Source organism: Nelumbo lutea, chromosome 8 (assembly GCF_056320005.1).
Source record: "Nelumbo lutea isolate HS-2025 chromosome 8, American lotus-T2T, whole genome shotgun sequence".
NCBI lineage: Eukaryota > Viridiplantae > Streptophyta > Magnoliopsida > Proteales > Nelumbonaceae > Nelumbo > Nelumbo lutea.
This window is the reverse complement of record NC_142691.1, coordinates 53,563,412-53,586,693: the sequence shown is the minus strand read 5'-3', so window position 1 is coordinate 53,586,693 and position 23,282 is coordinate 53,563,412. Positions and strand designations below refer to the sequence as shown.

Here is a 23,282-nt window from a genome sequence, read left to right as displayed (position 1 = left end):
TTTGATTCTTCAGCTCCTGCATTAGAAATCTCAGTCCTTCAGGCATTGGAGGTGTAATTCTAGCCTTTTTTTCAGGTCCAATTGGTGTTTGTGGTTCCTTGAGGGCTCAAATCTTGGCCATAATGGAAGGTGTTATAAGGGCTAAGGAGTTGATCGTTTGGAAATTGATCATTGAAGGAGATTCACATTTAGCGATAAGCTGGCTGCAAAATGAGGATGTGAGTTGGTGGAATTATTTTAATGAAATAGGAAATTCAAGTGGATGACACTTGGTATGGAAGTTAGATTTCAATGGGTGAAAAGAGATGGCAATTCTTTTGCTGATGCAGTGGCCAAACAAGGAGTGGGAAGAGATTGTTTGTTTTAGTCTTTGTTGTAAATTTCTTTTTAGGGAGTTCTAAGAGAGTTTATCTCTTCCTTTCCTGATTGTATTGTATCTTTTTTCTTTTAATCTTTAATGAAGTAGTTCAGTTATTGATAAATGAAAAGAAAAACAATCTGCCTTGAGGAGACGACACACTTCTTTCCAATTTCTCGTTCATCTTATCCTTAACAAGTTAATCCAATCTGGTTACAGGTGTTCATTGGGTCTAACCACCTTAATCGTTTTACATTAATATTATACTATTATTACATATGTTTTGGGCTTTGTTGTAATTTTCTTTTTAGGGAGATCTAAGAGAGTTTATCTCTTCCTTTCCTGATTGTATTGTATCTTTTTTCTTTTAATTTTTAATGAAGTAATTCAGTTATTGATAAATAAAAAAAATCTGCGTTGAGCAGACGACACACTTCTTTCCAATTTCTCGTTCATCTTATCCTTAACCAGTGATTAAAAGGCGCGCCTTAGGCACACAGGCGAGGTGCATTTTAGGGTAGGCACCTCGCCTAGGTCCTAGGCGCAAGACTTTCAAAAGGCGCACGCCTGGTGCGCCTTGTGCATTGGCCAGGCGTGCGCCTTTTGAAAATTGTACGTTTTTTTTTTCTGTTTTTTTGAGCCTAGTGGTTGGGCCAGGGGCTCCGCCCTTGGACCCCCAATCACACCTCCGACTCGCTTGCTCACCAAACCTCCAAGAACCCCCTATTTGCTAATGTTGTTCATTCATTCATCTTAATAAAATATCTTCTTGAAAGGCAATTAAAATTATAAAATCATTATCTTTTGTGTGAGAATTAAGAATTTAAGACACGACACATGGACTTGTTTGGGCTTGCCTCGAGGGGCATGGCACAAAGGTGACTCGTAGAATCAGGAATGTAATTTGTTTTACATCACATTAGCTACTTGAAGTAATGCAATTGAGGAAAAAAAGAGATTATGGGCTTTACATGCTTGAAAATGTTTTATATGTTTGATTTTATTTTTAAATTTTCATTTGAATATGCTTTACATGTTATGTTTATGTATTTTAGTTTTAGATAATAGGTTTTTTAAAGAATCAGGAATGTAATATGTTTTACATCACATTACTTGAAGTAATGCAATTGAGGAAAAAAAGAGATTGTGGGCTTTACATGCTTGAAAATGTTTTATATGTTTGATTTTATTTTTAAATTTTCATTTGAATATGCTTTACAAGTTATGTTTATGTATTTTAATTTTAGATAATAGGTTTTTTAAACTATTAATTTTTACATTTAAGTTTACATTTCTTATTAATATCATGTTTAATATTTTTTTTGCATTTTTTTTTAATTTTGGCATTTTTTGAATTATCTGATATTTTTATTTTTAGCATTTTTTTTTAATTTTTGCGCCTTGCTTCAAAAAGGCACGCGCTTTGCCTTGCACCTCTCGCCTCAGGCGCAAATTGGCCCTTGCACCTTGCGCTTTTAAAACACTGTCCTTAACAAGTTAAACCGAGCTGGTTACAGGTGTTCATTAGCTCTAACCACCATAATCGTTTTACATTAATATTATACTATTATTATATTTGTCTATTTATGCATGAATGAAGGAGTACTATGAGCTGGTGGGTAAAGATACATGGTGGTTTCATTTGGTAGGATAATAGGTTGTTTACTTCTGGGTCTTGTGTGTGGATGAAGAGGGCTTGTGATGTTACCTCAGGAATTTGTCCCTCGTTAAGGTTCTTTGTGCAGAAGGGAGATAAGGCAAGACTTGGAGAATGAGTAGTATCTAGCCAAAAACGTTGCAATATTTTTCGAGACTCTATGGGTGTTGCACTGTTGCACTAAGGTTATCACTTTGGTTTCTGGCGTATCTTCAATCTTCTGTTTCTAATCTTCAAATTTGGCATTCTCTTGACAGGTAAAGCGCAAGTACAGGATTGCACCAAGCTTGGCTTTCTCAGAAAGAAGAAGAAGCTCTGGCCTGTTACTCCTGGAGGGAAGGCAGAAGGATTCTTCAAGAGCAGAGAAGTATGATGGCAAGATTCTTACTAAATCCCAGATTGATGCTGAGCTAGCAAAGATGAGAAATATGACCGCAGAGGAGGCTGCTGCTGCTGCTGCTCGAGCTGTTGCAGAGGCAGAAGCAGCTATTGCAGAAGCTGAGGAGGCAGCAAGGGAGGCAGATGCTGCAGAAGCTGATGCAGAAGCAGCCCAAGCCTTTGCTGAAGCAGCAATGATGACATTGAAGGGCAGAAATACCTCTAAGCTGGTAAAAATATTCTTCCCACATATTGAATAGTTATTTGAACTCACTCATCTTAAGGTATGGGATTTTATTTTTATATGTTCAAAACCATTTTTTTTTCTTTTTTTTTTTATGAATTTTTTATGGGACACCTGTGTTGCAATACTTGGTGGCCATCTGCTTTTTATGCTTGCTTTTTTCACCTGTTCTTTCTGTTTTTCTTGTGGGCAATTGATGCATCATCGTCATCATCCAAGCCTTATCCCAACCATATGGGGTTGGCTACATGAGTCCTGTTTTGCCATTCCATTCTGTTTAAAGCCATATCCATATGGGGTTGGCATCATCGTCATCACTTCTTGTAGGTGCTGTTGGTCTTCCATGCATGTGAATAAACCATGTATGTCTACTTTCTCTCATTTTATCACCTATTGGGGCTACTCCTATGTTCCCATGAATGACTTCAGTTTTGATCATCTCTTTTCTGGTTTTTCCACTCATCTATCTCATCATACACATTTCTGCCACATTTTTTTTTGACATGTTGCTTCTTGACCGCACCTCTCTCATTTTATCACCTATTGGGGCTACTCATGTTCCCAAGAATGACTTCACATGTACGTCGATCAAAAAAATAAAATAAAATAAAATTCCAGATGCACCCCTCCATTTGTAATATTATTGCTCCCCCCCCCTCTTCCCAAAATAAATTCCATCTTTTTATATCTCTTATATATATATATATATATATATATATATATATATATATATATATATATATATATATATATATATATATATATATAAGATTTTCTGTATTAGCTACCAGACTATTTGTGTTAAAACCTTACAGTGTTCTTTTGGCTTTTAACTTCATTTCCAAATGTGTAGATGATTCATGCATGACTGAAACCTCCCAAATGGGCTATCTTGAGTGATGAAGATGCAAGGTTGGGGAATATATTGACTTGAAAGATTGTCTGTATGTCTTCATTTTCCTGTAAACATGTCTGTAAATATGGTAAGGCTTGTAAAATAGTCAAATGCAGGATTCATCATTTTCATCTATGATGATAACCTTGCTCATAAAAATCTCCGAATCGGCTTTGGCTCCACAAATTGTTGTTCATTCTTAAGATAGGACTCTCTTTTTTGGTGCCTTTTTTTGAGGCTAATCTACTGAATTGAGAACTAAATGTGGAGAAAATCTACAGGTAGAATCTGGAGAAAATCACAGTTTAAAGAAAACCAAGAGGTTTTGAATTGGACAAGGAATTTATGTTGCAGTACAGGTCTTTGAGATAGGGGATGACAGACTTAGCATACCTTAATGACCAATGCTATTCAGCTTTCAACTGATTTTTTTACCTAACAAATCAATACCGTTTGATCTAGTAATGGAATTACAGTACCATCACTTTTGTATTATTGACCAACGCTAACGTATTGATCATCTCATTTGGAGAATAACCTATGCTGCCGGAATTGATAAATAACCACCAGATTGGTTAATTTTCCGGTATCATAGTCGAACCCCTTATTTGGTTAGCATTGTAGGAGGGCCTTGCAGTTATATAGAACGGTAAGTTGCTTAGTGAAACCTGAGAGATATTTCTACCTTTCTAGTATAAACTATAGATTTTGCCATATTCTTACTGTAGTCAATCCAAAAGTTGCTTAGTGAGACCCTCCTGTGAATTTTGATCATGGTTCAAAGTATAAATACAATCTACAATCTGGGGTGTATGAGGTGTGTCGAATTGGATTTTCAGGGTCATCCATACATTAAATTCTGAGAGATGGGGCATCTGGCAACTTTTTAAGGGAAATACGCCGATACCCCACCCCTCCTAAAGATGTTTTGGCTCAATTTTTAAAATTTAGTTTTTTTTTATATTCTGTGCATCAGGTGTATTGGTATTGCAAAATTTGAACAATGATTTTGATAATACCAGTTGATACCACTTGATTGGTTATCAGTTTTTAGATATAATGCCTTTGTGGTAGTTTTTGACTCAAATTTGTAATATCAGATTTACTAGTCTTCTACTAATCAGTCTGCATTGTCTGCAAAATCATCTCTTCCTAATAAAATGTGGGCATGCCAGTGCTTTGAATTTAAAACAAATGGGGGTTGTGTCAATTTCTCGTTGATCAGTCTCAGAATCTGTTGCGGCCATGGTTGCAGCAGGCGTGAGCTTGAAAGTAACAAGACCTGAAGCCTAATTCAAGTATTCAACACATTTAAAATACTGGGCAATCCAAACTAGACAGGTTGCACCACCGGGCAATGCAACAGGATATGCTCTAATGTTTCTTTATTTTCTCCATAGAAATGCTGATGGAGACACGACTTTGTAGGGACGATTCAATGTATGCTCATCTGCATTAGATGAGCTTGCCTCCTCCTATTGTATTAACTTTAAGCAAAGAGGTAGTTGTGAACCGTCCATGCGGAGTGGGGCACCAAACTAAGCGGTCCTTCATGGTTGAATATTGTTTTATCTCATTTTTAGTGAAATGGCTTTTACCATGCTTTGAGTTAATCACAAGAGAGCCTAGGTCTGAAGGTTTGAGGATTGGCTCAAGAGATGTTTTTTTCAGGCGAATGAGTGAATAAGAGAGGAAAGAGTTGAAATCGATGGAGCTAAAGCTAAGGTTGCTCATTTTTTGTTTGAATTGTGGTTTTTGAACCATCATTCATCTGAACGGTTGGACAATTCAACCTGAAAATCATCTAGGCAACTGGTTCTGTTTCACCTTCATCTTGTATTTTCACCAAAAATTGTTGACTTGGTCAGCGACTCACTGCCCTGAGACATTGACCGTTGACCAGTTCAACCCAAATAATATTTATTTGCCATTTTTTTTAATTTTTTTTTAAATTGGAATCAAACGGTCAAACCACTGATCTGGAAACTGGTGGCAGCAGTTCCGGTTTGAGGTCGTTTTTTAAAACATTGGTTTGGAATGTTAGACCAGATTGTTTGAGCCTTTGAGGATGTCTGCTCAGTGCTCACTTTTATTTCAGGCATCATCAGGACCGATTTCAATAGAAAGCGGCCGTATAACCTTTTGTATTTTCACCAGATATGCATGCTCTACACATTTGAAGAGAGGTTTGTAATTTGTAAAGACAGTTTGCTACAACTTACAACCCATTTTGCCCCTTTATGCTTATGACCCCTACATTACAAATCAAAATTTGAGGACTCATCTCCAAAAAGCAAAGTTTTAAATCATGGCTACCCTGTTTTAACTTTCAAGCATTATCCCCCCTGTGAAGCTTTGTAATTTGTTTATAATCAGATAAGCTAAGTGACCGTTTGGAAGGGCTTTTGGGACATGGCTTCTAGCATTTCGAGTTGGGTCCCACACAGGAACGCCAAAAGCTGTCTGATGCAGAAAGCCGATCATCGTTAATGCGATTAAAATATGAAGTTACTCACTTACTCCAAGTAGTTTTTCTGAAACATGGGTGCTCAACCACCATGGCTGAATCAATGCACCTCTAAAAGCCCTCCCAAACGGGTTCTTAGTGTATGGGTTTTTCTAAGATGTAAGGCGTTTATGTATGGGCTTTTTCTAGGGAGAGTGATGGTCAGAATTTATAGGCCCAAAGTACTGTTGGGTGGGTACTGGTTCGGAATTAATGCTCATTCACAGGCGGGCGTTGATGCAGTCTGAATTATTGACATTTTGAATGTTTATGACTCTGCAGTAGACATTATATCAGCATAATTTAATAAAATTTACCCTAGTCACCCTTATAAAAGTAAAACGTGGCAACCCTGTTGAACTAGTTATCACTTTGTCATATGTATACCAATTGCAGTTGGGTGGTTGGGTAAGCATGTCTCTCGACGTGACGTTACAAATTTCAAAAGGATTAGAAAGGAGTAGACATAAACATTTGTCTATTTTCCTTGCCCCAAGACAAAACAACAAGGTCATGAGGTCACGAAAAGACATTTCTAGCTTTTGTTTTGTAGCATACCTTTTCAAGATTTTGAGGCAAATGATTCAAATGTTTTCTTTCCACACTGGAGAGAAATTGGTTGTGTTGAGCTGCAAATTCCATGAGGCAACGAGCTGTGTTTAACTTGGAGAGAGTTCAATAGGACCAATACCCAAATTCGACTCTAAATCCAATTATATATGTATGAAGTTTATAATTGATATTTTTATTTTATATTTATTATAAATTTAAAATAATTAGTTTTTTTTTTTACTTTTTAAATTTTTGGTCATTTTCAGTACAATAAGATAGTGGAAGATTATACAAATCAGATATGAAATCCGACATGATAATAGGATGTGAATGCGGATTTAGAGGTTTCATAATCAAATACAATACAGGTGTTGGATCCAATTGTTTACAGCCCTAATTTGAGGTTGTTTTATAGTTGAAGCAAATATATCTTAAAATGCATTTATGGGAAGCTGTTTTGTAGTAACGTCAAATAGACACATATTGATGCCTCTTGTGAATTTGGATTTTTCTCCTCAGAAGGCATTTTTCACACTAACCTCACAGTATATCACAACGTTCAATGGGAATATCTCAAAATGAATGACAACATACAAGTCGGGAGATGCTCTAAATGCATGGCTGAAAACGTTGTGAAGTTGGTGTGAGGAGGTTGCTTCTTTTTCAAGCACAACAGGATCTGCTCTTCACACTTGGGCGCCTCACATGCACATCCACCATGCATTGGCAACATCTCCCATGAATAATAACTTATAAGTACTGGAGATATTCTAAATGCAAAGTAAGATATGCGTGTCTTATGTGAGGAGCAGATCCAGTCTCTTCTCAAGCGAGGTAAAGTCTAATCATGTTTCTCACTTGTGATGTAACAACGCCTATCTCTTACCACCCATTTGTATTGATTAAACTAAAATGTGTTATGCAGAAACAGCAATGCACCTCACACTGATTTCACAGTCGCAACACATTGTGAGGTTGGTGTGAGGAGCAGATCCTAACTACACTAGGCTACTAATTTTGGAACATGATGATTTAAATGGTTAAGTTTGCCGGTGCGAGATGAGCGTGCATGTTTCATATTTTCTAATTCCCAATTGTGCTGGTTTCAACAACAATAAATATGAAATTTGGGCCATGCTAGGCCCACTAATTTTGCAACTAGACCTTACTTAAACCTACCAGAAATTGGGCCCATGTCGAGTATTTGATTTTCAGTTTCATGGGTGTCTTTATTATTATTATTATTATTATTATTATTATTATTATTATTATTATTATTATTATTATTATTATTATTATTATTATTTCATTTTAGACAAAAGTAACATGATTGGACAGGACATAGGTGGAGAAAGGGGGCTTTCCTATAAATTGCCTAGAAGCTGAATAGGTTTGCAGGATTCCCAATCATCTACAGTTTTACCAATTCATCAGGGTGCTTGCCCTATGCTGTAATTTTCAGGAGGGGCCAAATAGAAAAGAAGAAAAAAGAAAAAAAACAAGAGAGAACTTAATTAAATGACATTCATCCTGGAACTAGTAGCAAGCATTTCAGCTCTATCAATGGATTCAGATTGGGCCCTAGTAAGAGTTCTGGTGATGTAATTGAACATAGACTAATATACAAGATTAAATGATTTTGGTATACTTGAAAAGACAATTGAGGATCCGTGAGTCTGTGATGTATAGGAATAATTGAATATAGATTGATAGATAATTAAATAACCATGGACTATGGTATATTATGTCCAACAGATGTCAACGAGCAGACATTACCCTCATTATTCAGGCTCTGCTCCATAATAGTGCTGTGGATTGGTCTGACCTTGTCCGAGTCAGGGTAGGACGAGTTCTAACGAGCAGACATTACCCTCATTATTCAGGCTCTGCTCCATAATAGTGCTGTGGATTGGTCTGACCTTGTCCGAGGCAGGGTAGGACGAGTTCTAAGGTGTATTGGACAGTATTGAATAGGTTTTTTTTTTTTTTTTCAAATTTGATTTAGAGGGGCTGGTTTAAGGTCCATTCACCCTCTGAACCAGTTGAAACTCCAATACAACCTTTGTACTTAGGGGTATATCGGGAAACTCCTGATATAATATGTATACGGTCTAATATATTGATATTTTGAACCTTGAGTAGGATCGGCAGTTCAGGGCAAATCCAGTACCAACCATGGGTGCGACTTGGGCAGGCTCGGGTTGGTTATTTGTCAAAATTTGAATGTTTCTGGATTGAGCCTGAGTTTAAGCAGTGTAAAATACTAATTTAGACTGATTAGAGTTGCACGGTTGCACTCCTACCAATTATAATTGAGACAGATGATGCACAATCAAACCTTATACAATAGGTTGGTTTGGTTTGATTCTATGAAGAGATGCCAGTGGGTCAGATTACGTGGTAAATTCACACTGACCTGATCTTGTCGGGTTAGAGTGGGGTCTAGGTTTTGCGTTGGGTTGAATTGAGGTTGAGGTGAACCTGTGCTGAGCCCAATCCATTATCCATTTGATATTGTAGGATTGAAATATTGGTTTTTAGGCTTGGTTGAGTATAGATTTACTATACATGTAACAGGACGGGTTGAATTTGATACCCCCTCCCCTCTTCATTTAGTTTTGGGTCAAGTCAGGTTTGGGTTGGAATTACCTTGAGTCAGATTCTGGTTGAGCCAAACCATACTGAATCCAAATCTACTGACATCTCTAGTTTAATGTAGGGGTGAGTAAAAAAAAAAACCGAAAAAACTGAATCGATCGAAACTGAACCAAAAAATTGGTTAATCAAATCAGTCGGTTTGATTTCGGTTTGGTGTTTTTAAAAAGCCGAAGGTGTTGATTCGACTTCGGTTAACCAATATAAAAAATCGGTGGTTAACCGAACCGACCGGTATACATGTATTTCTATATATTTTATATATATTTATAAATATTATATATATATTATAAATTAATAAATAAGCATTATATATATATTTATAATATATTATATATTATTAATTATTTAAAATATAATATTATATATATTTATAATTTTTTATTATATATTTATATTATTTTTATAATATATTATAAAAACTAAAAAAATAAAAAACCGGCAAACTGAACCGATCAACCAATTAACCGACTGACTTTGGTTCGGTTCAAATTACTGATTTTCTAAAAACCAGTACTATCGGTTTGATTAAAAAAAAGCCCACTGAACCGTGAGCATCCCTAATTTTATGGATCCTTGAGCCAAGTTCTCAGATCTGCTCTTTATATGTTGCAAGGTTCGAATTGGAATAAAAACCAGAATGCTCCACACGTCCTGTTTTGATGATTAATCAGGCAATTAACCTGTTTAGCCCGTAAAAACCCATAAACCATCATTTAACCAGGACCCAGAAAGCCCACTTGTTCCTGGTTTTCACAATCCAAACATTCAGTCCGGGCCGAGTCTTCAATTCAGTTTTATTTTGGCCATCTCTCCCTCTTTTAGGCTGCATTTGACATTTTTTATTTTAAGAACTCATCTCCTTTTCACAATTAAAATACCTCTGTAAATGCTAAGTTTTTAATAGCAAAAGAATATGTAAAGTATAGAACAAAAATTGATGGGTTTAATTCAATACCATTATAATGCCGTTATAACGACCATTCTCTAACCCACGCATTTTGAAAAACAGCGATGCCGTTGGAAAAAAAACGATTAAAGCCAGTCCTTGGAACTCTAAATCCATTCTTTGGGGGAACCAAACAAATAAGGAGAGAAGTACTCGCCACGTTCTAAGGCTTAAGACTTAAGAGATGTGAATAGACTTATAGACCCCTCCCCCCTCTCTAAACCTATAGAAAGAATAAAAGAGGTGGAGGAAGAAAACAAGCACTCCACTTTCCAAGGTTTTGGTTGTTGGGCTTTTGAGGGTTCCTGCAGCAGATTTTCAAAGACACTGTCGATCTTTGGGCCTTTGTTTTGGGTCTGTGTTTGGCAGCTGCAGCCTAGTTTTCAGCCTGGATGCCCTGGACCAACACTTTCCAAGGTTTTGATTGTTGGGCTTTTGAGGGTTCCTGCAGCAGATTTTCAAAGACACTGTCGATCTTTGGGCCTTTGTTTTGGGTCTGTGTTTGGCAGCAGCAGCCTAGTTTTCAGCCTGGATGCCCTGGACCAACCATCTCAGAACCGTGGTTCTTAGACATTTAATCAAACAGAGTAGGCTTTCAGGTCTTAAAGTGCATTGGTCTTGCTGAAATTTACGGTGTGTTTCCCTTCCCTACCCTAGTACGGCGTGTTGTTGATTGCATTGGTTTGCCAACTATGCAACTTGCTCTGTATGCTCCCTAATGTGGGCCCAGAAATGAATCTCTTAATGCAGTGGATGGTGAATAGGGAGACAGAGCTTATCCAGTTATCCATTGGGTTCCTCTGCTCAATCTCAATGGGCCTTGGGTCATCTCTTGGGCTTCCTTCGTTCTGAAATTATCTTCTGAATATCTGACAGTGATGGGATATCCTGACTCCTGAACCCTCTAATAAAATACTCCCAAATTGTCAAAATATAACAATGTGGTGAGAAAGGTTCTAACCATATAATTCTTTTCCTTCTAAGCCTTCCAAACCTATCTCACACCACTCATGTATAACTTTTAATGTGGCTCTGGTCTGGTTCGAGATAGGGTTGAACCGATTATTAATCAATTTTCTAAGATAGACTCAGAACCAAACCAATTGCTAAACAGGATAATTAGGTTTGACCTAGTTAGACCTCATTTTATTTGACATCTATAACTGTCTATGATAATAATAACTTAGAACTTCATTTTTTATAATAGATTCTTGATAAGAATGACTATAAAATAGTACAACAAATAATCATAAGAAAACCACAAAACCTCTAAAAAGAATCACCTATTAAAACTTTCTACATTCTTATAGAGTGAAGCAGCAGAGGACCCACCTCAATTGTTCCTTGAGCTGGGCTCTGATGGGCTCCAAATTATAAATAGAAGCCAATTTTGGGTTTCCAACTCCAAATTTGAAATTGGTAACACGTAACCCTAAATATTCACAGCTTCAAACAAACTCTATCTGACTCGTACATTGAATGTTAATTCTGTTTCTATTTGACTAAAATACTGAGTCTTGACCGCTGACAACTTGCCCAACAAAAGATAAAGTAAAATACTAACTACGCATTGGGACTTCCAAGGTTCAGGATGCATGACCGGTACCTACGCTCCTTATTCGATTAATAGGTCTGTCAATGGGTCGAGATTAATATTATCTATCACATTTATAATCTCAAACATAAAATATGATAAAATTATAAATGATTTAATCGTTTTCGGATCTGAATCACTTTGAGATATGTAAGAACGAAAATTGGTTAGGGATAATTTGGCCCATCAAATGATGTAATGACATATGGAATGATAGAATGATGAAGTGATACCTTAGTGATCTTGGTGACCTCAGTGATTTTAGTCACTGTGCACATCTGAGTCACCCAGTTAGACTGAGGCACAAATATCTTAACCATACGTATTGATCTACCAGGATGCCACATAACCTTTCTCTAGAAGTAGGCCGACTGTCTTCGATCTCCTCGGGATCATAGTACTACGTCAACGAAGTTCATCTTCCCCCTACCTGATTCGGATAGACCTAAATAAGCCTTATCAGCTTATGCAGAGTCTGTCTTGCGAAACCAACTTTGGACCAGATGGGTCGAGGATCTTGGACATGTGACGTAAAGCCCATGGCAGCTCACCTATATAAAGGCCTTGTCTCCAGCCTTACAAGGTATGCGGGACTCAACTCTCTCAATACTCTAGCAATATAGTTTTCAGTTTTCTCAAAAACCTCTAGCCCACACTAGGTAAAGCACCCCAGACATTCTGACCTCCTTTTCTTGAACCTCGATTAGACGACCTCATTATCCCAACGTCCGAACTGTCCTCCAGGAGGGAACATCAGATCGCTCATCATTAAAAAGTAATCCAATTATTAATTGAATTAAAGAAGAATCATGAAACCAAAACCAACATAATCGGTTAGATTTTGTTTGGATAGTTGGGCAGACCTGACCCGTTGACAGGTCAATATGCATTCTAATATATTTGGTTTCATGGTATTTTTTTTTAAGAAATATCGACATGCATGATATGTAGTGCTATACATGTGTTTTTGGCTTTAGCTATTCAAAATTTTATTTAGTTCGACTAATTCAAGTATAATCTTTTATACATTCTTTCACTTTGGGTTATACGAAAGTGATTTTTGATACGTTTTTTTGCTCCAAAACACTATTTTCACTTCTAATATCTTATGTGATGCTTAATGACATCTAAATGTATTAAACAATAATAAACAAATGTACACAATTATGTGCAAAACCTAACCACTTTTCAATTTTTATGACTAGATTCAATTACAAATGTTGTTACTTTAACACCAAGATACCAAATACTATCTATGAAAGCTATTAAAGCTTTCGGGTCTCATTGAATTTAAGCTTCAATGTCAGGTAACTGCAACAAATCTACTCTTTGAATTTAGATCCAATAAAGATTAGGATGGCAATGGGGTTGTGTTAGAGTATCTCAATAGTTATGATAAACTTGTAACTGGGATGGTTATCTTTGATAGCTATCCTAGATAATTGATCACCTTATCTCATTATCATGTAGCTTATCCTCTGATAATTTACTAGATAAACTCTAACTCTGTAATTGTTATCTTCTGTGCATAGTTATCCTCTTGTAACTTCTCTGTTTAAATGATTCAAGAGACCAGTCATTGTTGACTGAGTCACTCCTTTATCATTGTTCTAGTATTGCTCTTATATGGTATTAGAGCTATTTGACAAACGTCATGGCTTCAGAGACAAGCACCACTGCTCATGCCGTCCAGAGACAAATGCAACCTGGATCGACAGATGGTCGAACCATCATGGTGGTCTCCCTTTCCAATTTTATGAATGTAGTTTCAGTAAAATTGGATCGTACTAACTTCATGCTTTGGAGCTCTCAAATTACACCAGCTCTCAGAGGGCATCGTTTATATGGCTATGTGGACGGAAAGTACAGACTCTCTAAGCAAAGCCACTTGCCGGACTGAAGGAATGCATTCATGAGCTGCTTTCCCGACAACTAAAAGCCAAAAGCGATAGTACGAGAGAAAGCAGGGATAGACGAGACTATGGCTACAGATTTCAGCAACTTCCTTGTCCTCCACTCTTCTTGGAAGGTGGCAGTAGCCAAGGATCCAGCCGCAACAACCCGGATCATGCAGCATGGATCGAACAAGACTAGTTGATCATAAGCTGGTTATTATCTTCATTAACAGAGCCAGTTCTGGCTCAAGGAGTTGGCTGTAATACATCCAGAGAGGTATGGGATCGACTTCATGTTCTTTTTTCTTCTGCCAGTCAAACTCGAATCCATGATTTGAAATTAGAATTAGCTATCTGAAGAAGGGTACTCTCACTGTCACTGATTATGTTCAGAAAATCAAAAGTTTATCTGATGCTTTAGAAAATTAAAAGTTTCTCACTGATGTTGATCAAATTCATTATCTTCTTGGTGGTTTACCTATTGAATATGATACCTTTGTTTTCTCTATGACTACTAGATTAGATAGTCTTTCTTTTTCTGAAATTCAAAGTCTATTACTTACCTTTGAAAAGCGTTTAGAGCGTCACTCTTCACAATTTGTGCTGGTTTCTCCTTCTACTAATTTGGCCAATAAGAAGAAAAACTTCAATCGCAATCAATCCTCTTCTTATAAGCCTCAACAATTTAATAATGATGGTGGTTCTGACAACTCCAAGAAAACTTCATATAATAACAATAATCACAGCAGATCCAATTCTAAGAACGCCACTGTGTTTTGCCAACTCTGTGGGTATCCTGGCCATACAGCAGCTACTTGTCGCCAGTATCTGGAACTCACTGCCAATAAGCATACCAAGTAAGCTCATACAGCTTCATCTTCACGATCTGTTCATGATGAAAATTGATACCCTGATTCTGGAGCAACCAATCATATGACTTCAGATCTTGGGAATCTCTCTCTTTATGATGAGTATCATGGAACAGATCATATCCTAGTCGGCAATGGTATGGGTCTAGACATTTCTCATATTGGCTCTTCTATTTTGAATACTGATTATGAGTCCATTGTCTTGAATAATATTCTCAGAGTTCCTAATATATCTAAGAATTTGCTCTCTGTCAGCCAGTTTTGTAAGGATAATATGCAACTTTTATTTTTGACGCTACTGGCTTCTCTGTTAAGGACAAAGCAACCGCGAAAATTCTCCTCCAAGGGCCGACTAAGGGAGGGCTCTATCAACTAAAGACAAATTGCACAACTAAAGCTCCATTAGCATTCGTTGGTGAGAAAGTATCGATTTCCGTATGACATCAACAACCAGGACACCCCAGCAAGCGAGTAGCTGCCCACATCTTATCTTCATTTCAGCTTCTAGTTTCAAATAAGGACATCTCTTTTTGTCCATCCTGTCTAATAGGCAAGAGTCATACCTTGTCGTTTTCTAGTAGTATTTTTGTTGCAAAGTATCCATTAAAATTTTTATTTTTTGATGTTTGGGGACTAGCCCCTATCTCTACAAGACATTGTTTTCGCTATTATTTGAATTTTGTTTATGCTTACGGCAAGTATATATGGATTTTTCCTATGACCTCTAAAACTCAAGTTGTCTCTATTTTTGTTGTTTTTAAGAAGAATGTGGAGAATTTATTGAGCACCTCTATCAAAACTTTGCAAACAGATGAAGGTACAAAATACAAACCACTTCTCCCTATTCTCTCTGATTCAGGCATCACTCATCGTCTCTCATGTCCTCATATTCATGAACAAAATGAGGTTGTAGAATGATGCCATCGCCATATTGTTGAAATGGGTTTCACCCTCCTGGCCGCGGCTTCAATGCCCAAACATTACTGGTATGATGCCTTTGAGACTGTAGTTTTTATTTTTTTAAATTAATCGACTATCTTCTCCAATACTAGACATGAATTCTCCTTTAGAGTGTCTCTTTGGCACTAAACCTGATTACACTATGTTGCGAATTTTCGGATGTGCTTGCTATCCGCATCTCACACCCTATAACCGCTCTAAGATGGACTATCGCTCCAAATGTTGTTTATTTCTAGGTTACAGTTTACATCACAAAGGGTACAAATGCTTGGACTTAACATCTGATCGTCTATATATTTCCCGTAGTGTGGTTTCTGATGAACATACCTTCCCATGCACTTCTGGCATCACAACTCCACTTCCCAACTCAGCTACCAACACTATGGTTGGCCATCCTATCGTTACATATTCGTGCCCTTCTCCTCAAACCATTCCTGTACCCACCGACACCACCTCTCCTAGCCCACCTATTATATCTACTAGTGTTAGTTCTGCCGAATTGATCCCATCATCATCAACCTCATCAGATACACCCTCTTGTCCCACTGCTACCCCACTTAATGCTCACCCCATGATGACATGGAGCAAGAAAGATCCCCGTTGACCCCGATCTTGAACCCTCTTGCTACACTATTGACAAGAAAGATCCCCGTTGGGTACTTGCCATGGAGGATGAGTACAAAGCATTGCTGTGCAATGATACCTAGGATCTTGTTCCTCCACCTCCTCATAAGAACATTGTGGGAAATCGATGGGTTTATAAGATTAAGAGACGTCTGGATGGGTCCATTGAAAGATACAAGGCGCGATTTGTGGCGCAAGGGTTTACTCAACAAGCTGGTATTGACTTTGTTGAGACCTTTAGTCCGGTGGTTAAACCAACCACTATTCGGTTAATAATATCTCTCGCAGTTCACTATGGCTAGAATCTTAGACAACTTAATGTGAGCAATGCCTTCTTTCATGGCTACCTTAGTGAAGAAGTTTTTATGAAACATCCCATGGGTTTCGTTGATCCAGCACAACCACATTTTGTATGTCGTCTTAAACGTTTCCTTTATGGTTTGAAACAAGCCCCACGGGCCTGGTTTACTCGATTAAGGGATCATTTGGTTCACCGTGGTTTTTTGGAATCCCGAGCAGATTGTTCTTTATTCATGCGGCGGACTGGAACTGATGTCATATTTTTTCTTTTATATGTGGATGACTTATTGATCACTGGATCTTCTACTTCTGCTCTTACTCAACTCTCTACCACTTTTTCTCTTCGAAATCACAAGCAAATTGTTCTTTATTCATGTGGTGGACTGGCATTGATGTCATATTTCTTCTTGTATATGTGGATGGCTTATTGATCACTGGATCTTCTACTTCTGCTCTTACTAAACTCATCTTTCAGCTCTCTACCACTTTTGCTCTTCGAAATCTTGGGGAAGCTCATTACTTCCTGGGTTTGGAACTCCATCGCAGTTCAGATGGGGTGCACCTATCCCAACGTAAATATATTCATGATCTTCTTGTCAAGACCAAGATGCATGAGGCTAAACCAATTCATACACCTATGGCGGCATTTACCAGACTAGATGTCACTCATGGTTCTCCTCTTCCAGATGCCACTGGATATCACAGTGTGGTAGGGGCACTACAATATATTACACTTACTTGGCCAGACATCAGCTTCTCGGCTAACAAAGTTTGCTAGTTTATGAAAGAACCCATTGATGTTCATTGGAGTGCAGTCAAGAGGAAGCTCATTACTTCCTGGGTTTGGAACTCCATCGCAGTTCAGATGGGGTGCACCTATCCCAACGTAAATATATTCATGATCTTCTTGTCAAGACCAAGATGCATGAGGCTAAACCAATTCATACACCTATGGCGGAATTTACCAGACTAGATGTCACTCATGGTTCTCCTCTTCCAGATGCCACTGGATAGGGCACTACAATATATTACACTTACTTGGCCAGACATCAGCTTCTCGGCAAACAAAGTTTGCTAGTTTATGAAAGAACCCATTGATGTTCATTGGAGTGCAGTCAAGAGGATCCTCCGTTATCTTAAGTCCACAATTGTGAAAGGGATGGTAGAATCCATCGCATGGAGAAATTTTATGCTGGTTTAATTAGATTTTGCCCTATTTTAGCTTGATTGCAAGAAAGATTTCAGGGGGAGCCAAATCAACAAAAAGAAGGCAAAAGCAAGAAAAGAAAGCCCAAAATTTATCAAGTTCAGCCCGGCCCAGCCATGAGAGCAAGGGAGTTTCATTCGGCCCAAGTAGTGCAAGCTAACTCTTTGGAAAACCCAAGGGAAGAAGCCTAGCAAGAAGGAAATTTCGGCCCAGCCCATTTTTAGCCCAAACAACAACCTAGAGTGTAGCCCACATGAGCTCAAAAGCAAGCTAAGTTGTAGCCCAAATAGCAGCCCAAAGGGAGCTAGGGGCGGCAACTCCTAGATGTTTCTTGAAGAGAAGGAGGGAGCACTCTAGAAGGTTCATGAGGGGTGTAATACACCCAATTCTAGAGACTTCAAGAAGGGGCAAGAGCCCCCTTGAAAAACTATATAAGGAGGCCTCTAGGAGGGGAGAGAGGTGTTCAATTGCTTGAGAGGAAGACTCTCCCACTCTTAGAGGTTCAGCCACCTTGAGAGAAGAGAAGAGAAGAAGGCTAGGCGCAAGGAAGAAGAAGAAGAAGGGCTTAAGGAAGTTCACGACAAGCAAGCTAGAAGAGAAGGTGAGTTCGAATTGAGGGTTTGTGATTCAAAGATCTTTTGTAATAAATCATTTGTAGTTTCATTCTCTTTTGATTTGAATTCAGTTTCTTTGTTATATTTTATTTCTTCTTTCTCCTTGTTTCCATTCTTCCTTGATGTATTTCAGCTTGTAAAATTTCAGTTCAGCAATCTAATTCTTTTTGATTCATTCAAATGGTCATGAATTGTACTTGAAGTTTCTTGAATAAGGGTGTTATTGTAGATTAATTTGGCCAACTAACCTTCAAAACTCAGATCTGAATTCTCAGATCTGAGATTGCAAGATCTGAATTGCTTGAAAGAGAATTCAGATCTGCAATTTTCAGATTGGCCGAATGGATCTAAAGCTTGGAATTCCTAGAGTGCTTGAGAGAGACTCTAGGAATTCAGATCTACTATTCAAGAACTGAATTGAGTGCAAGGTTAGAAATAACTTGCACAATTCAGTTGGTGATCAATTCAGATTTGAATTGATGCCTTAGAAGTGTTTGAAGAAATGCATGCATGGGGATTATATTCTTGCTAGAGATAGAAGAACCGTCACTTATGCATAGGATGAACATGCGCTTGAGAGAGGCTGTTTATGACCTTGGGGTTTCACCAAACCAAGGCTCAATCATGATTTATTCGAATGATCCAAATTGATAGATTCCTGAATTCTGAGATTGACATTTACTGCTTACTCTTCTAACCTGATTTGAAGGCAATTGGGCCAATGATTTAGATAGATTTTAATTTAGGATTTTTTTAGCTTTCATTAAAGTTTTGATTTATTTGTTGATCAGATAAGAAGTGCTCAATTTAGTATTGGTAATTGCTTCCTAAATCCTCGTGGGAACGATACTTCACTCACTACTTTATTACTTGAACGGCTAGTGCACTTGCTAGTGTCACAATGAGCCACACATCATACCTGATCTAGAGAAAAAATTTCTCCCAAAGTTGGTGTTCACGCCCAAAGAAGGAACCAAGATCTGCTCCTGTTGAAGATGAGACAACAACTGTGGAACAGAACCAGCAGGGTGCGTCCCACACACAGAATCCTTCACAAGAATCCTTGGATGACAATGAGCACCAAACCGAATCAGCCTTTCAAGAAAGACTGATATCAAGAACTTTTCTTGATCTTTCTCTAACAGAGAAAATGAATTGTGACAGATGGATGGCGGCTACAACAGGAGGAAAACTAGAGAAATAGATGGCGAACTGCTTTTCTTTTCTCTTGGGTTTCTGAGATCCTATCTCACAAAACTGTAAGGTGTATGTATTGTCTCCCTAGGGTTCGAATTCATGTAATTCGACTAGGGTTTCCTCCAGTTGCTTAATGATTAAGAAAGGGTTTCTTGATCATATCAGGAGTTGCCCTTATCCAAATCTGTATTTGGGTTATGACTCTTCTTAATCCTATCTACAGATTAGATAAGATTTTGGGCTCATCCTAATCTTAGATCCGCCCCTTAATAATGACTGATCAAATCAGCCCAGTTCGAAATGGGCTTTAGGCCCAATAAGGTTATGTGCTCAAAAGTCTTCCAAACTACTGCCCAATTGGGGTTCTTTGTATGGCGTGGGACCTAAGCATTGATCTACACACCAGCCACATGGGTTCGGCCCAGCCTTTGTTACAAAGCCTGGCCGAATTCACTGGAGAGCCCAGTGAACCCCCTGAGCCCATCACATGGACCCTATGGGCCCAACACTTACACTAAGTGGTCCTTGGGCCAAGCCATCTTATAAAAACCCAGGGACTGTGGGCAGGTGCAAGATTAGCCCATCATGTATCATCTCAAATGGCCTTACACTTAACCTCTCAGCCCATAATGATCAAGCACTGCCCGACAAGAGAATACCTCTCCCTCGGCTACAAGGAACAATGCTGCACTCTCTACTTTGCAAACAATTTTGAAACCATACTTAAATATATGTCATATATATAAATTTTGCAAAACAAAATTCCAACGATTGAAATCAACTACTGGTAGTTTGGTTTCCATCAGAGAGAGTGCATCCCCGATCATTACCTTTGTCTGACAAAGGGGCTGATCCCGTCACTATGATCATCCACTTAGATGAATTCTCAGACTGTCCCAACATACCCAGGTTTTGACCCCGCTAAGTATCTCATTGATTGGCATATCAAAGACTGCCCAATCCGACACCTAGTGGAGTACCATAATCGGGTCTAGGGTCAGGTGTAACTTTCTAGTTTTGCCCATCAATCTCAAGGTCCAGGGCTATACCGGAAATCTGGTCCGGTTCAAGGGTTCAAGTAATCCTACACTGCATGCACTTTGGGTCTCACCCTGGCGGCTGAGACAAGCCACCTCAATAGTTGACAGCACACCAATGTCAGCCTTGGCAGGATAAATCTGCCCACACTTATCCAACGGTTGTGAACATTTCTAACCAACACAAGTCTCATTAAGTGTCCCGTTTTAGGGTCTTACATATAGAAGTATACCACATAACAAGAATCAAATATGTACTTCATTTATTTACATTAAATATCAAAAGTACATCAAAACTGATTGAAGCTAAGGGCATTCAAAAACTGTCCAACATGTCCCACATACACTTAGGTCCAATCTGGTACAAGCCGGAGTCCCATACTTTCCATGTGTTTCTCAAACACCTTCTGTGTGAGTGGCTTAGTTAATGGGTCTGCCACATTATCCGCTGATGCTACCTTATGAATTAGGACGTCCCCTCTACCAACAATCTCTCGCAGTACATGGTACTTCCTCTCGATGTGCTTTGACTTCGAGTGGGCCCAAGGCTCCTTAGCCTAGGCGATCGCTCCATTGTTGTCACACAACAATGGGATGGGTGATGTGCTAGACAGAACCACTCCTAATTTGTGAACAAACTTCTTCATCCACATAGCTTCCTTGGCAACTTCATTTGCGGCATTGTTCTCAGCTTCGGTTGTGGAGTCTGTCGTGGACCCCTGTTTGCTGCTTTTCTAGCAAACAACACACGATCTTATCGTGAAAACATACCCAGATGTAGACTTTCTATCATCTAGATCCGACTGGAAATCGACATCAGTATACCCCAGAATTTGCAGTGAACTACCATCGAATAACAGACAAAACTCTTTTGTCCTTCGAAGGTATTTAAGTATATTCTTCATAGCTGTCCAATGCTCCTGCCCTGGGTTGGCCTGGAACTTGCTTACAACACTCACCGCTTGAGCAATGTCAAGGTGAGTGCACAGCATGGCATACATGATGCTCCCTACGGCTGAGGCATAGGGAACGTCTTTCATGCCCTCAATCTCCTCAAAAGTCTTGGGAGATATCTTCTTGGAGAGAGTGACTCCGAGCCTGAAAGGAAGGTTTTCTTTCTTGGAGTTCTCTATGCTGTACCTTTTGACAATTTTGTCAATATAAGCAGCCTGGGATAATCCAATTATCCGCTTTGATCTATCTCTATAGAGTCGAAGACCTAGTATATATGAAGCATCTCCAAGATCTTTCATGGAGAACTGTTGCGAATGACATACCTTGAACGAAGTCAACATTCCTACATCATTCCCAATGTGTAGGATATCGTCCACATATAACACCAGAAGGGTGACCTTATCTCCACTGGACTTCCTGTAAATAAATGGCTCATCCAGATTCTGCTCGAAGTCAAACAATTTGACGGCAAAGTCGAAATAGATGTTCCAACTCCTAGAAGCCTACTTAAGTCCATATATGGATCTATTAAGTTTACATACCATGTGTTCCTGACCAGCAATAATGAAACCTTGCGGCTGCTGCATGTAGATATCTTCACTAAGATCTCCATTCAGGAACGTGGTTTTGACATCCATTTTCCAAATCTTGTAGTCATGGTATGTTGCTATAGCTAGCAAGATCCTAATGGATTTAAGCATGGCCACAGGCGAAAAGGTTTTCTCATAGTCGATACCTTCTTTTTGAATATACCCTTTCGCCACCAAACGAGCTTTGTAGGTCTCAATCCTGCCATCGAGGCCCTTCTTCCTCTTATAAATCCATTTGCAACCAATTGCTTTTACCCCAGAGGGCAGATCTACTAGAGTCCAGACTCCATTGGCCTCCATCGAGTCCAACTCAGCTCTCATCGTCTCCACCCACTTCTGGGAATCTATGTCCAACATAGCTTCCGCGTAAATCATGTGATCCTCCTCACTAGTCAAGGCTTCCACTAGGTAATTATCCTGGTCATAACCATAACGGATTGGTGACCTGGATACCTGGGTGGATCTTCTAGGTTGGTCACTACCTGGAACATGTAGGACATCTCCTACTGATCCTGAGCTCTCCTCATCAAGAACTATTTCCTAACGATGAGTGTCCAAGATATAATCCATCTCTAAGAACATGGCATTTCGACTGCAGAACACTTTCTGCTCACTTGGGTCATAGAAAAGATAACCCACTGAATCCTTTGAGTAGCCTACAAACAGGCAATGGCTGGTTTTGGATTCCAACTTGTCCGCACTCGTTCTTTTAACGTGCGTAGGACAACCCTAAATCTTCAAGTGTCTAACACTTGGTTTTTTTCGGTCCATAGTTCATATGGAGTTTTTGGAACCGATTTGGTTGGAACCCTATTCATCACGTAAATTGCGGTTTCCAATGCATATCCTCAAAAGGATGTGGGCAATTCTAAGCGTGTGAGAAGTGACCGGAACATGTCAAGCAATGTCGTATTCCTCCTCTCCGAAACACCGTTAAGCTCGGGTGTTGCAGGAGGAGCCAACTGTGAGATAATCCCATTGGTCTTCAAGTAGTCCCTGAATTCGTTAGAGAGATACTTGCCACCTCGATCCGATCGAAGGGCCTTAATTTCTCTCCCTAACTGTTTCTCGACCTCTTGTCTGAACTTTTTGAACTTTTCAAAAGATTCAGATTTATGTCTCATTAGGTACACGTAACCATATCGTGAGAAATCATCGGTTAAGGTGATGAAATACACGTGTTGATTGCGTGTCCTAATACTCAGGGGACCACATACATCACTATATATAAGGTCAAGTGTGCCTGT

At 38.8% G+C, this 23,282-nt stretch overlaps 1 protein-coding gene across 2 annotated transcripts in view; it reads left to right on the top strand.

Moving 5' to 3' along the window:
* Window positions 1-3,718, top strand: part of LOC148844213 (telomere repeat-binding factor 1-like) — a 35,125-nt gene extending 31,407 nt beyond the window's left edge. For both annotated transcript variants that reach the window (XM_088959062.1, XM_088959061.1), the window contains exons 6-7: window positions 2,273-2,623; window positions 3,491-3,718. In XM_088959062.1, the coding sequence (XP_088815188.1) occupies window positions 2,273-2,623; window positions 3,491-3,505 (366 nt within the window). In that variant the 3' untranslated portion in view covers window positions 3,506-3,718. The remainder of the gene's footprint in view (window positions 1-2,272; window positions 2,624-3,490) is intronic.
* Window positions 3,719-23,282: the final 19,564 nt, after the last annotated feature.